General features: G+C 34.0%; 2 protein-coding genes across 5 annotated transcripts in view; both read right to left on the reverse strand.

The window, feature by feature from the left end:
- LOC132299821 (phytyl ester synthase 1, chloroplastic-like) overlaps positions 1-2,755 on the reverse strand; it is a 28,553-nt gene extending 25,798 nt beyond the window's left edge. The window contains exons 1-2 of one of the 3 annotated variants that reach the window (XR_009480189.1): positions 1,606-2,755; positions 1,059-1,110 (exon numbers count right to left, since the gene is read on the reverse strand). Coding sequence is in view for 2 of the 3 variants with exons in the window: in XM_059796644.1 (XP_059652627.1) it covers positions 1,059-1,110; positions 1,606-2,023 (470 nt within the window). In the remaining variant the exon portion in view is untranslated. The remainder of the gene's footprint in view (positions 1-1,058; positions 1,111-1,605) is intronic. The other 2 variants (XM_059796644.1, XM_059796645.1) reach the window with 2 other exon arrangements.
- A 2,941-nt stretch (positions 2,756-5,696) lies between these two features.
- LOC132299822 (uncharacterized) overlaps positions 5,697-14,777 on the reverse strand; it is a 32,969-nt gene continuing 23,888 nt past the window's right edge. For both annotated transcript variants that reach the window (XM_059796647.1, XM_059796646.1), the window contains 9 exons: positions 14,176-14,271; positions 13,980-14,045; positions 13,476-13,514; positions 13,256-13,390; positions 8,825-9,186; positions 8,336-8,429; positions 7,712-7,903; positions 6,633-6,749; positions 5,697-6,269 (listed from right to left, as the gene is read on the reverse strand). In XM_059796647.1, the coding sequence (XP_059652630.1) occupies positions 6,651-6,749; positions 7,712-7,903; positions 8,336-8,429; positions 8,825-9,186; positions 13,256-13,390; positions 13,476-13,514; positions 13,980-14,045; positions 14,176-14,271 (1,083 nt within the window). In that variant the 3' untranslated portion in view covers positions 5,697-6,269; positions 6,633-6,650. The remainder of the gene's footprint in view (positions 6,270-6,632; positions 6,750-7,711; positions 7,904-8,335; positions 8,430-8,824; positions 9,187-13,255; positions 13,391-13,475; positions 13,515-13,979; positions 14,046-14,175; positions 14,272-14,777) is intronic.

A 14,777-nucleotide genomic window follows, 5' to 3' on the forward strand; every position in this document is an offset into this window, starting at 1 on the left:
CAACTGATCAAACACAAGATTATTTATGAAATTAACAAAAGAAAAATGATCTCCACAACCCCTCAATGGCCCTAAACGAGGGAATGATCTCAAATCCAATGGAGGGGAATTAGGATAGATTCAAAAATGAATTGAAAATTTGGAATGTTATTTAACACTGGGACTATTTAAGCTCGTTAAGTTGAGGGTATGATCTTTTATCTAACACCAAAACTGATTACTGGCTGCTTTTTATATAAAAATACAAAAGTATTTGCGCAGATCATATTACTTAAAAAATGCTCATAGAATACAGATTTGTGAGTTATCATAAAGATATTAATACTAAAACTCACTTCCCAAGAGCTTTATGGAATATTATTTAACACTGGGACTATTTAAGTTCGTTAAGTTGAGGGTACATATAAACGTTGCTACATACGATCTTTTATCTAACAATTGTACTTCACAACCATAGCAAATTGAGAGCAACAAGGATAGAAAAATAATTGAAAAACCCAACTGATCAAACACAAGATTATTTATGAAATTAACAAAAGAAAAAGGATCTCCACAACCCCTCAATGGCCCTAAACAAGGGAATGATCTCAAATCCAATGGAGGGGAATTAGGATAGATTCAAAAATGAATTGGAAATTTGGAATATTATCCAACACTGGGACTATTTAAGTTCGTTAAGTTGAGGGTACATGTATACATGCTATATACAATCTTTTATCTAACACCAAAACTGATTACTGGTTGCTTTTTATATAAAAATAAAAAAGCATTTTCGCAGATCATATTACTTAAAAAATGCTCATAGAATACAGATTTGTGAGTATCACATACAGATATTAATACTAAAACTCACTTCCCAAGAGCTTATGGAATATTATCTAACACTGGGACTATTTAAGTTCGTTAAGTTGAGGGTACATGTTTACGTTGCTATATACGATCTTTTATGTAACACCAAAACTGATTACTGGTTGCTTTTTCAGATCATATTACTTAAAAAATGCTAATAAAATACAGATTTGTGAGTATCACATAAAGATATTAATACTAAAACTCACTTCCCAAGAGCTTTATGGTGCAAAATGAGGCCCAATCCAAGTCCATCCATTCCTGCACGCATCAATACCACAGACTTCAAAATTTTGTAACTAAAATGCAGAAGACATGTGTGTGTGTGTGTGTGTGTGTGTGTGTGTTGAATTTTTATCAAGAAAATGAAACTGAAAACCGCATTAAAAAATAATAATAATAATAAATAAATAAATAACTAAATAATTATCTAGACTCATTCCCTTTAATCGAGGATACTTGGAGGGACGGGCCGGACATAGACCTCATAGACCTAACCTTTTGCATTGCTTGAATAAAGTGACTAGCCCACAGAAAATAAAGCCATGCTCCGGCACTTGGTAATGCAAGCTTTACTGTTGCATTAAGCAATGGCCCCTCGTAAATTTTTATATCATGACATGAACTGGCCTTTTAAAAATCAATAATATGTTTACCAAAATCTCATCATTGCGATATATATATATATATATATATATAACACTCAGACAACAGAAACTATATTTAGTACTTATAAAATGCTCAAACATTGGTTACCCGGCAAGAACAGAAGAACTGGTGAATCTTTTAATGGCTGTCCACATTCGATAGGGCAAAACCACCGAGGTGGCCCGCCATCGGGCTTAATTATCTCCTTGGCAGCATCAAGGTAATCTTTCACCGTCTGAGTCCCATATCCATCATCCCACAACGCCTCCAATTTTTCTGGAGCAACATCCTCCTCCCGCTTCTTGCTCTCTCTAACTCTCAAACCCAATCTCCCATTCCCCACATCAGTCAAAGTCTCAATTCTCTCTTTCTCCCCAACAAAAGAAACTCCATTAACAGCAACCGGAGACACCACCATTGAATCCCCACTACCTGAACTCTGAACCCGAATTTTAAACTGAGGCTTATGCCTTGACTTCAAAGAAGAATAAGGTGACACCCAGAAAGTTTCCACAATTGACACCATGACTTCAATAAAGAATGTCTTACAACTTTGACCCCTTTTCAAGATTCAACACTCAGAATGACCAACAAATAAGCTTAATGACCAAATTTCAGTAGTAGAACCCTGTAGACTAATCCAGCTAAAACAACACACTTTTTATTCTCACGAATCAACACTCAGAATGACCAACGAATAAGCTTACCGCTGCAAAACTATTCTACTTCAATGACCAAATTTCAGTAATAGAACCCAGTAGACTGATTCAGCTAAAACCCAACAATACAATTATCACTCTCACATAAAATTTAAGAACAAAACAAAAAGAAACCCACAAATCATATGTGGGGTCTACAGAACATGGAAAGTCTGGTAGTTCTTGTTTAATCAAAATTTGTACTCATTTAATGGGAAATGAGTGGATGGTTAGGAAAATTAGCAGGAAAATAGATAGATGACAAAGAAAAAGGAAAAATTCAGCTAAAACCCAATACACCTATTACAATCTCTACAACATTTAAGAAAAGAAAAAAACAAAAAATGGGTATGGGTATGGAAATGGAAGTTAAAAAGGGACCCACAAAGCAGAACGTGGGGTCTATGGTGCATTTAGGTTTGGTACTTCTTGTTTGATAAAAATTTGAAGTAATTGACATTTAATACTAAATGGGCAATGAGTTAATGGATGGGGAAATTAGCAGGCAAATAGATACAGGAACAAAGAGAAAAGACATAAGATAGCATAACAGTGTCCGAAAGAATCACGTTTTCACTTTTGTCTATTAGCTATTGAGAATATTTAGCTTTACCTAAGAATTGGTGGTGCTGCAGAGAGGCTTGTTGGAGTGGAGTTGGCCATTTGATTTGCCTGTAATTGTCCATCCCCTTTCTCTGGTTTCTCCTCAGCCACATGCTCTTCTGAAGCTTCCAAACAGGTAGTTGTTGGCTCTTATACGGCCGCGTTTGCTCTATGTAGTAAAGTAAACCTGGAAACCCGAGACTATAGTTTGCTTAAACGTCGTCGTTAGGGTTGTCTTTATTCCTGGACCGCTTTTTTTTTTTTTTTTTTTTTAATGTTGTACATCATGTCTTCATATCTAATTTTTTAAAAAATAATTTTTAATTATTAAGTTTTAATCAAACTTTTTATCACTTGCCTCCTACATGAATAACCAAACCTCTTGTAAGTTCTAACTTGTACATCATTGAATCTCAATGGTTAGGAATGTTTTAAAGACGCAATAGTCTAACCGTCTAAGCATGGGAATGGCTTCAGGCCCTAAGGCTTTGTTTGCTTCAGCTCAATAAATAGGTTAAAGTAACCAGTCAGATACGATTTATGCAATCATTTTGACAGCATGGTTGTAAGAGTTATGTAATGAACATTGGTAACTTTTTAAATGTACTATCATTAGTACGAGATGAGTCTTCTATTTAGATTCACGAAAAATTTGTATTATGAGATTAGACAGTTATAAAATTGTAATAGTCTGATGTGAATGTCAAGATAATTTGAGTTCATTATTTAACATTACAATGCGTCAGACGGTCTAGTGCACTGTAAATTGTAGAGATCGCATCATATAAGTTGAGTCTACTCTGTTTATAAAAGATTAGTTTCTTTAATTCTTTATGCATTGAACCGTTTAATACCGGAAAGATTCAAATTCTCAAGAACATCGTGTTTTTGAGAGAGGATTTAAAATAAAGTGACCAAATTGCCCTCATGCCACGAGGTGTGTGTGTGAGAGAGAGAGAGAGTTGCCCTTGTACCACCCATTTCGTGTTAATTTGGTTCTTAACAATAATGAGTCGTTTTCAAAAAAGGGTGTCGGATGTAACAAGTTGTTTTGGTTCCTTTCGGCAATACAAGTACAAAACTAAGGGTGTCGGATGTAACATGTTTTGGTTCCTTTCGGCAATACAAGTACAAAACTTTTAGTATAAATAAAGTTGCTCACTTGGTAATCCACACAGATACAGCCACCACAATGATTTATACCAAATCTTTAATATAATTGGTCGAATTTCTTAAATCTTAAAAAATTAAAAATGCATATAAGGCGATAACAATAACACGACCAACTTTAGCTTTTTTCTGGACAATCAGTTGCTTAGTGCACGTCCACATGTTGTATATCTATATATATATATATATATATATATTTCTATATAAGCTTTTGGTTTCTCTTGAAATTGAAAGGGTCAATATAATTTTTAATACACCCTGTAATGGTCTCTCCGATATTATTAAGGGTTCAAATATCATAAAATAATTCCGTGAAATTATTAAAAAATAGTCCATAACTCACGTGTTTGAAAATGACTGAATGTTTTTACTGAAAAATAAATTTTTTAAAAAATTGAAAACTGTAGGTTTTAATTTGTACAGTGAATTGGAGGGTATCTAGAGAAGAAAAATTGTTTATGTTCTGATATTGAGCTAAGAAACAGACCCTAAAAGCTAGGGTCTGATTCGTTTGTAACTCTGGAAACAATTTTATATTTTCAGATAACTGAAAACAAAAAAATGTACAAGAACTATGTTTTGTTCAATTTTTTGAAAATCAGTTATAAAAATGTCTGTTTTAAGATAATTATAAAAAATTCTGCTAGCTCTAAAAACAGTTTTTTATTTTCAGAAAATTGAAAACAGAAAGCTGTAAAAAACTGTTTTCAAATAAATGTTTTTTATAATTATCTGAAAATAATTTTTTATTATCTAAATTCTTTTTTCAAAATTACAAACCAAGCATGCATTTATTCTCTATGAATAATTTTCTATTTTTTCTGATTTCTTGATAATTATTTTCAAGGTTACAAACCAAACAGACCCTAATACTCCTAATAAACTTAAGGGCACAATCCTTCATAATTACACTTTTCCTTCTACATTTTAGCTTCAAGTTACTAGTAACAAAAAAAATCAATTTGTATCAATTTGTGATTACCAAAAGAAATATATGACATTCCCCACATTTTTCTGTTTTTATTTTATTTTATTTTTTTTCGTATCATCTTTCAGATATCAGAAGATATAAAATAAAAAATAAAACATTTTGCCACAATAAGTGAATTGCTTAGAGTTGGGACCATGATACGGTGATGAATTCTGCTGGACCGCGTCATCATTTACAACTCCAAAACTACGTTTGAACCCAACTAATATTACCTTAAATGAACACTAGGACTGAAGTCTGAACACAGACCATGCATGTGGCCTAAGTGGTATCATTTGCATCATTGGAAGGAAATGGAAGTTCATTTCTGCAAGTCTGAGTCATGCCTTCTAATGCGAAACCCACTCAATTCTAAAAACTAAAAACTAAAAACACATGGATCATAATATAAACCTAGAAAATATTTAATTAAACACACTTCCTCACACAAACTCTCAAGCTTCATTTAGATGAAAAGGTCATTACCAAGTGCTAATTTTGTCTAAACATAGCACTTGGAGGTAATGACTGAAAACACCGGACTCGGTATTATTTTTGCTATATATATATATATATAAACAAAATAAATAATAAATTAATAATTCTACAGAAAACTCCAGAGATGCTCAGCTTTCTATTACAGAAAACAATATCCACATAACAAAGTGATAATTCCATCAGGGACATCAAGAAGAGTCAAAGAGCCTACTAAACCAATCAGAACCCAACACAACATACCAAATTTACACAGTGCATAATTATAAATGAAGCCTTGCAACAGCAAATTTTCCATTTAGTTGAATCTCTGGGAATATGGATATACAAACGATAGCATGAGAGGAGCAAAAAGAAGAAGAAAAAATGATGGGTAAATCAAATGACTAGTTCGACACATATGGGAATCGTTTTATTTCCAGGCAAAGAAAATATCACCTTCTGAAAGAGTGATTTTTGCTAGGTATCATGTCCCCACAATACAAATCTACAGAACTTTCCGTCATAATATCACTAATTTTGCTCTTCACAGAAAGAAAAGACACTCCCTGTGCTAATTCTCCTTCAATATCAAAGCCCTTCTATTGTCAAATGGGGAACTCAGTCCACAAATGTCTATAAAGATTGCATGTCGGCTATACAACGTTCAAAATTCGTCATATTGCTACCATGATTCTCAGCGAATTTGAAATGCTGCTCAATTCAGCAAAGCATTTAGTTTTCCAGATTTACAAGGAAGCAACAAATAATACTCATCATGACAAGAATCCACCGAAGATCAATTACTCCCAAGCACTTTACACAAGCACAGAATCTCCATTACCCAGGGTTAGACCCTACAAGCATCAAAAACAAAAAAGAATGTTGCTCAAACAGAAATTATAGAAGTGAGTTGTTTAGTGCTTGTATTGACTACTGACTGCTTACTTTGTAGTAGGAATTAATTTCTTGAAGAACTTTATTTAGGTGAACTGACTCAAATGTGTCTGGACACTCGAGAACAAGTGAAATCAGATTCTCATACCCCTAAAAGAAGATATCTATTTTATGACATGACTACCTATGTTCTTTCACTTATTCCCGAGAATGCGCCAAATTTATATATTTGGATATGCTTCAGTGTCACAAAATTGTTTGTCACATTAAACAACTGGACAAAACAAGAAGAAATAGCTCAAATATCAAACTTAGGCACTCACCTCTTGCATGTCATGAAATCACCTGCCCTGCACCACTCGGTAGTTGAGGACAAGGTCCTCAGATTTCTTCCATATATACGCCCGAACCGTGGCTAAGCTCATTTCGGGTAACAAGATCTGAAAAAGCACCAGAATGGTTAAGTCCACAAAGTGAAAAAATAATTTGAACTCACAAAAAAACTAAATTGAAAACGGGTACCGCAAAGATGTATAACTACAAGACAATTTTATTCATCTCAGTGCTCTAGACATTGTCCTGGGATAATGAATAACGATGACACAAGGATACGTCAATAGCCCAAACAAGAAAATGTACATGTTCCTAATTTTCATTTACACACTTCTACAACTTATTAGATCAGAATGAAATAAATGAGCAGACAGCATTGCAATCATAAAACATGGTATAACAAAGTACATAATAGTTTATGTACAGACAAGGCCAGTTAACAATGTCAATAGGAGGCATCAAACTAGTCAGAATGACAGCAAAATTATCACCGGCACATGGAACATGCTCTTTAAATACAATATTCACCCTTGTTCAGCTTCTTTTAGTTATAGTTAGGATTTTAAAAGTACAAATTAGCCCATTAGATGAGACGGCTTAGTTTGGTTAAGTTTCCTTTTTTTGCAATCTAACCATCATGTGAATTATGCCATGTGTGTCTAATTTGAAAATGAGAAAAAATAAATATAAAAACACCCAGTTTTGGAATGATCCATCCACCCCAATTCTTCTTCATCATTTAAATCCCAAATATTTCCGTACATGTGCATATGCATTTATTTGTGTGTGCAAGCACGGACCCAATGCCCCACTGAATTTGTTTTATAGTATTATACCCTACTATTTTTCTCATTTTGATATTTATACCTATTAAATCCCCCCCACCAAGGGGGCACGCTAAAAAGAATTGTACATGCCATATATACGTAACATTTTTCACTTCATTTCATTTTCAATTGCAAAAGCAGCATGAATGCATAGATTGTAAAGTAATACAGCTTAGAAACATTAACAAGAAAAGTTCATTGATTATTCACAAATCAATATCCACAAAATTATATCAACATACCTGATTATTGCACAAGATCTCTATAGAAGGCTTGAGCTTTTGCCAAGGCTTCAACCCAGACCGGAAAGAACCATCTCCAACAGCTGAATGCTGTAACTGCCCTCCAGGCAGCCCAGGAGCAAAAGTTGCATCAGAACTTAAATTATCAATTGGTTTATCAAGAACCATCTTTTCTATGACGTAGTTAACAACCTGCAAAAACAGCAAATTTAGAATTGAAACGCATGCTAAGATATTGCTTAACAATCCAGACAACAATTTGCATCTAAAGTAAGCTAACAGATAGAGCACTGTACAATATGCAGGTGTGAATCTGTGTATGGCAGAGTATGCACACCACTGCAAAATTTGAATACCAAACTAGGCCTATCCAAGGAGTAAAATTTCAGTAAAACTTGAATTGGAACCATCAATGGGGAATCCAGCCGGTAAGTTGGTGGTTATCATCAAAACCAGCGAGATAAGGGTAATCGTTAATTGAAAATAACTTGAAAGAAACAGTTGTATAATCTCTTACTACAAACATCATCTCTCATGCAGATCAAACGCAAAAACTTATTTTCTTAATTTAAGCAAAAATAAGTTTACTTCCTTGCAAAGTACCGTGCAATAACAAAGTCTTACTTTATGTATTCTCAATATACGAGGCGCACTCAATTTCCCTTGTGTGAGAATCTGGATGGCTGAGCCTTCACATGGATGTAAATAAAAGCTGCACCTGTGGAAATTAAAACCAATTTACATGAAGAAACTTCCTAGGATGGGCAGAAGAAAACGATAATTAAATTCTCATTCTGTCTAACAAATTTCAAACATGTTCGCAATTATTTAGAATGAAGCCAAAGAAAAAGATAAATGTATTCTAGGAAAACAGTTTGCCAGAGTCCAAGAGTTTCAACTGTTTGGGGGGGGGGGGGGGGGGGGGGGGGGGGGGTTGGAGAAGGAGAGAGAGATGAGCTTGCAGTTAATATATTCAAAGTTTCCCTAACAGGATATAACTATTTACTGTGCACACAACAGCCAACAGATGATCCCAATTTCTCACAATACTCGGTTCCTTTGCAAGTCAAAGCCCATTTACATAAAGAATAGGCAATAATTTCAGAAAATTACTTGGTATTTTCTCTGGGAGGCAGACGATTATTCAACACACAATCCAGACACCACCAAGGAAAGTCCTTCTCATCTTCGGTTCCATCTAAGTCTGTAATTTTTTTTCTCCATGGACCAGATTGAGAGCCCTCAGTAATAATGGAAGGTGATGAAGCAGTTGAAAACTCGAATGGAGGATATACCACAGAATCATTTTCAGCAGTTCCATCAACTTCTACTCTTGAAAGAGCCAGACTCTTAGCAGATATATCCTTCCCAGATGAAACTTCTCCATTGGCTGAAGCTTGGGATCCATATCTCTGCTTTCTTTTAGTTAACCAATGAGCCAAGAGTCCTTTAAGGGTTTCCCGCGCCAAATTAACCTGCAGAATAACAAACAATGCACTATATGAGTTCGTAGTAATAGATCAATACAATAAAGAAAGCTCACAGTTCCTGGTCCAACAAATGGTCATCATAATGCATTCTTACTTATGATAATTACATGTAACATAAACCCATCTGCTATAGTTAAACTAAAATCATACAATTAAAGTAATCAAGAAAGTGACTGGAAACATTAGACTGATAATTTTTTTTTTTTTTTTTGATAAGTAAAAATATATTAGAAAAACGTTCAAAAGGGGAACGCATCCCTAATACAAGAGAAAAGATCTAAGGACCAATAGAATCCAAGAGATCAAAGAAATCATCAATCGAGGAGCATGTACTTCCTCTAACATAAAAGAATAAAGAACGAAGAATATGAATTTTTAAATTAGCTAAGGACGATTCTTTTCCTTCAAAGGATCTGTTATTTCTCTCACGCCACAAACACCACCAGACACAATGAGGAACAATCTTCCAATAAGCACGAGCTTGTTTCTTAACAGGACAGCTTTTCCAAGCGTTAATCAATTGAGAGGAGTGCTTAGGCATTACCCAAAAAATGCCGAAAATGCTGAAAATAAAACTCCAACAACCAAACGCCACAGGACAATGCAAAAGAATGTGATCCACGGATTCACTATCATCTTTGCATAAACAACACCAATTAACAATGATGTTGCCTCTCTTTCTCAAATTGTCCAAAGTCAAAATCTTCCCCGATGTAGCTGTCCAAACGAAGAACGCGATTCGAAGAGGGGCTTTAGAGCACCACACGGACTTCCAAGGAAACTCGGAACCAACGAAATTGGATAAATGAATAAACATAGAGCGGACATCATACTGATAATTTAAACCAAAATTTCTTCTGATTTTTTTTTTAACCAACAGATTTCATGAATCAGAGCATCTTAACACCACTTGAGATATTATAATGTTTCATGAAATTAATATAAGACCTCAAAATGTTACAAGTAATAAACACACAAATAAACACAAACAATGCATTCGACAAAGAACTTTCAAAATCTTCATGATCCATTTCAGAGCTTTTGGCACCCATCTGATTATTTTGAGGTAACACAAAATAAGCAGAAAAAAACGCAGATCCAATTTCATTTCAGATACGGGATCGCTTCAGGAATAGCAAGGCAAAACGGTGAAAATTTTGGAAAAGCGTAAAGCATACAAGCATTTAGAAAAATAAAGTAAAATCAATTTAAATGCATAGTAAACCTAATAATCAATTAAATGAACATGTTTGAGGTCCATCCATCTACAATAGATGCCAATACAAATGTTCATACGAATCGGAGCCAATTATATGATAGTTTATATTGTTTTATTAAGATCAACATCTTCAAAGATCTCCACCATTTAATGTGTCATACAATTATGAAAATCTAGTGACTAATACTTTATCTTATTAAAATAGTTTAGGGCTTGTTTGGTAACCAATTATGTTGAGTGTTTATTGTTTGAAAAAATAGTTCACTAAGACAAACATGTTTGATAATTTTTATTTTGTCTATATATTGTCTAAACACTTCTAAAACAATAATGTATCAGAACCCTTCAAATGAAAAACACCAATAGTTTGTAGCACTTTTTTTTAAAAAAAAAAACACCGTTCATTTCAGACATGCAAGATATGACTCTCTGAAACGAAACCCTGGTTCTCACTGATTTTCCTCTAGCTAGATCCTTTCATTAAGCCAGATCCTCTCTCTGTGATTTCTCTTTTAGCTAGACATTTTCTCTCAAACAAAGCCCAGATTATTTCATGAACCCAGATCCCTCTGATTTGCTCGCTTCAGTTTATTTAGCCAGAAAATAGAATGAGATTGATTCTGCGATTGTTAGTATAGTATAAAAGAGTAGAGTAGACGGTGTTCACTGCAGCAATCGATTCTGAATGGACTATATGGAGTTTGTCAGTCAGGCTCAGGAAACATTTTTGATTCATCATCTGTTACCCAACTTGACCTTTCTAGTGGATGTTTGGTGAAAGTTATGAATTGTTGTCGAATTTAATGATTGTGGATTATGTTCGATGCAACAAAACGACTGATGCTTTGGAAGTGTTTGATAAAATGCCAACATGAGATGAAATTGCATAGACTACGATGATTTCAGGTTATTTAAAATGGGAGAAGAAAGCTTTGCACTTGTTTTGGTTAATGATACATTAGTGAGTTAGCACCAAACGACTACACTTTGGATCGTGTTCTGATAGCTTGTGGAGGACTGGGTGTTTTGCATAAAGTAAGAGTTGTTCATGGGCTTTTGATAAAGATTTTTGGTTGATTACGGTCAATAAAAGAGTTAATTAGGGGCTGAGAGCTTATGATCAACATTTTCCCTTCATTATCATATATTGACCATGGTATATGAGATGCCTTCATCTACTATAATGGCCATGGCCTACCTTACCAATATACAAGTCCAAATCAGATTTGCTGATATATTCCATCAACCATCAAATAGAACCTATATATGTATATATATATATATATATATATATATATATATATTTTTTCCATCAAATAGAACCTTCTTCAAGTGATGTCATATTCATCCAAGTGTGTGTGTGTGTGTGTGTGCGTGTGTGTATATATATTACAATATTTTGCAAATTTTCCAGTTATTAAATAATGTTTAAATGGTTTAAGGTTAATTAACAAACATGTTTTCTGTTATTCTTTTAAAAATAAGCTCAAGTGTAACATAAACACTGCTTACGTTTAAGCTTAAACAATAAACACTAAACATAAACAGTTACCTAACGGGTCCTTATTTTTGGGTAAACTTATTAATGTCTGATGAATATATCTAGCGATACGATGAAGTGCCCAATACATAGATGGACTTCAATACATGAGATCCCAACAAATTAACAAACATTAATTAATTAAAAACAATTATATTAGAGACCTTCTAGTAACAGTGCATTATGTATGCCCTGTCTGCACAGGGTGCTAGAAGGTGATGACTTGAGTAGACTTTACCTTTTGGCTAGTTTTCGCAATGAGTTCTCTCTTGTGAGTGTGTTCTTTGTGAATTCAAGGGTTTAACCCTGTTCTTTATCGTTTCCGCTACGTTATATTTGCCCTCCAAAAAACAGAAATGCTAGATATCCAAAAAAGTAGTTTACCTATCAGCTATAGTTCCCTTTGCACAATGTATGACTTTATAAAAATTGTAATTAGCATAAAATCAGATAGCAAACTAAAATGAGAATGCATAATTTAAAGATATTCTAAACCATACGAAACCCCAAAAAAAAAAAGTGAATAAAATTCCCATCCACCCTTTAAACACGAGGCACACAAATGGACACAACACGAAGAATGGAAAGAAAATGGAACTCCTATTATATTTACACAATTTAATAACTACCATTTTAACAAACCAGAATAACCAGATATACAATGTACAATATTTTTAAGAGACCCTAAGGCTTATACATTGAGGTCACCCAAATGTGAGTCTCAGAGAACCTCTTAGGATTAGATGACATCAAAGTTACGTTAAAGGTGAGAAGCTCCCCCACAATTATTTATTTGTTAATGTTAGATTAGCCAATTAAATGATTGGAGGATAATGTGCAAATACAAGTCTAACAAGTTAACCTTTTGTTAAACTAAAATTTCATTTTGAAATGATTAGTTTTTTAATAAAATATCTATATTACTTATATTTAATTTTGACTTCCTATATTTTGGAATTTATTTTTAAGTAATTTCTTTTTATCGTTTGGTAATCTACATAATTTCAATAGGAGATGGAACATTGGCATTTATGCATTTTGAGGCTCAGATCCTCGACCTCACTAGAGAAAATACCTCCATTTACTGCCCTCTAAGTCCATATACTCATACAATGCTTACAATATCAAAGAGCAGATTATGCCACCTCTACATTGACTATAGATTCATATAAAAAACCATAAATTATAAATTTGCCAGCCACTTCTCCCCTCCAACCCCAGAACAGGATTGGGAAGAAACCCAAAATAGAATCAAACAGAAAATATGAGTAATGAAAAAAATTATACATGCTTACCTTGTCATCCTCAGGTTTCCCAACAATGTTAAGGTCAGCAGAATACATCTCTGCAGAAAAGCATTGAGGGGTATCCAAATGGACAGACAAACTTCCAAGCCTGGTATCAACAGTGAACCAAGCAGGAATGCTTACCTGAAGAAGTAAAGTGAGTCAAGGAAAATCCACCAAGTGTTTGGCTGACATGAAAACATTATTATAGAAAGCAAGTAATCCCTACCATCTCAAAGAGCTCTTCCTTCTTCTCCTCAAACGAAACCTTTTAAGAAAAAGGCAAGAGCAATTTTTAAAGAAAGGAAGACATGAGTAATGAATAATTTTGAGGTAATCGACATATATATATATATATATATAAATGTTAACCATCATCTACTCTAAATCTTAAGCTGATAGACAAGGTGTAAATTTAGTACTTATATTCTCTAACACGCCCTCATGTGTGGCCTTCTTTTGGTCCAACACATGTTTCAATTTTAATTATCACACTGACAATAAGATTTGAACGATATGTTATGATACTATGTTAACCATCATCAACACTAAAAGCTTAAGTCGTTAGACATGGCGTAACTTTAGTGTTTAAATGCTCTAAGATAAACAATGTTTTAAATTACTCGTTCAGTAAAACTGCTCCACCACTCCCTCATTTAGGATTACACATTAGCAAAGGCGCAGCAATCAAAAACTATTCTAGTTAGAAATGATATAAAGATGGGAAAATAACCTCTCCGTAGTCCTTGACCACAACGCCCCTGGTAATCTCCCATAACTTCACTGAACCAGCAGTGTCCTATCAGAGACAAGTTTCACACATCATTACAGTATCACATTCACCACGAAAAACTTTGGAGTCAGAAGAAACAACTGGCACTGAAAAAATGTTCTACAAATGAAACATATGCTCAAAAAATCAGAATTACCTTAGTCAGGACATGCCTTCTGTTGTTTAAAATTTCATGCTTCACTATACCCGGAGTCCCAGGAATGATAAAGGACGGTTCCTTGTAAACAGGAGCCTAAAAAACCCCATTGGGGCAAGGGGGAACAAAGAACAAAGATCAGCCTTTAACCGACTTCAGATGGTCAGGGTACATGTATAAATAACAAGAGCTTGATTCAATAGAATAAATGTAAAAAATTTCTACATAGCACAAACCTATACAATTTCCGCACATTGAGATTTCTCTAGAACTTGTTTAATTGGGAAATATTTAGTAGATCTGGCAACCGATAAGCCTAGTATAGTATTTTGGGCAATTTAATAGGCTACATCAAATTTCACCCTTATTATGCATGTTGCAAAGTGCAATGACCTCATTTCTCAACCTTTGTACTCAAAACTGAGAAATAACAACTAGACTCGTATCATAAAACTAAAATATGACATATTATAATATGCTGTACGTATATAACTATATCAATTTTTAAGGAACCAAATAAATGAATCACACTTTCTTCCTTGTAGGGACAAAGGCTTTGTTGAGTTGAGTTGATAACTCTCTTCCTTGGAAAATTTCAAACA

Source organism: Cornus florida, unplaced genomic scaffold (assembly GCF_030987335.1).
Source record: "Cornus florida cultivar Cherokee Brave unplaced genomic scaffold, ASM3098733v1 CherokeeBrave_3.0.0_Hap2_Chr03, whole genome shotgun sequence".
In the NCBI taxonomy this organism is placed as follows: domain Eukaryota; kingdom Viridiplantae; phylum Streptophyta; class Magnoliopsida; order Cornales; family Cornaceae; genus Cornus; species Cornus florida.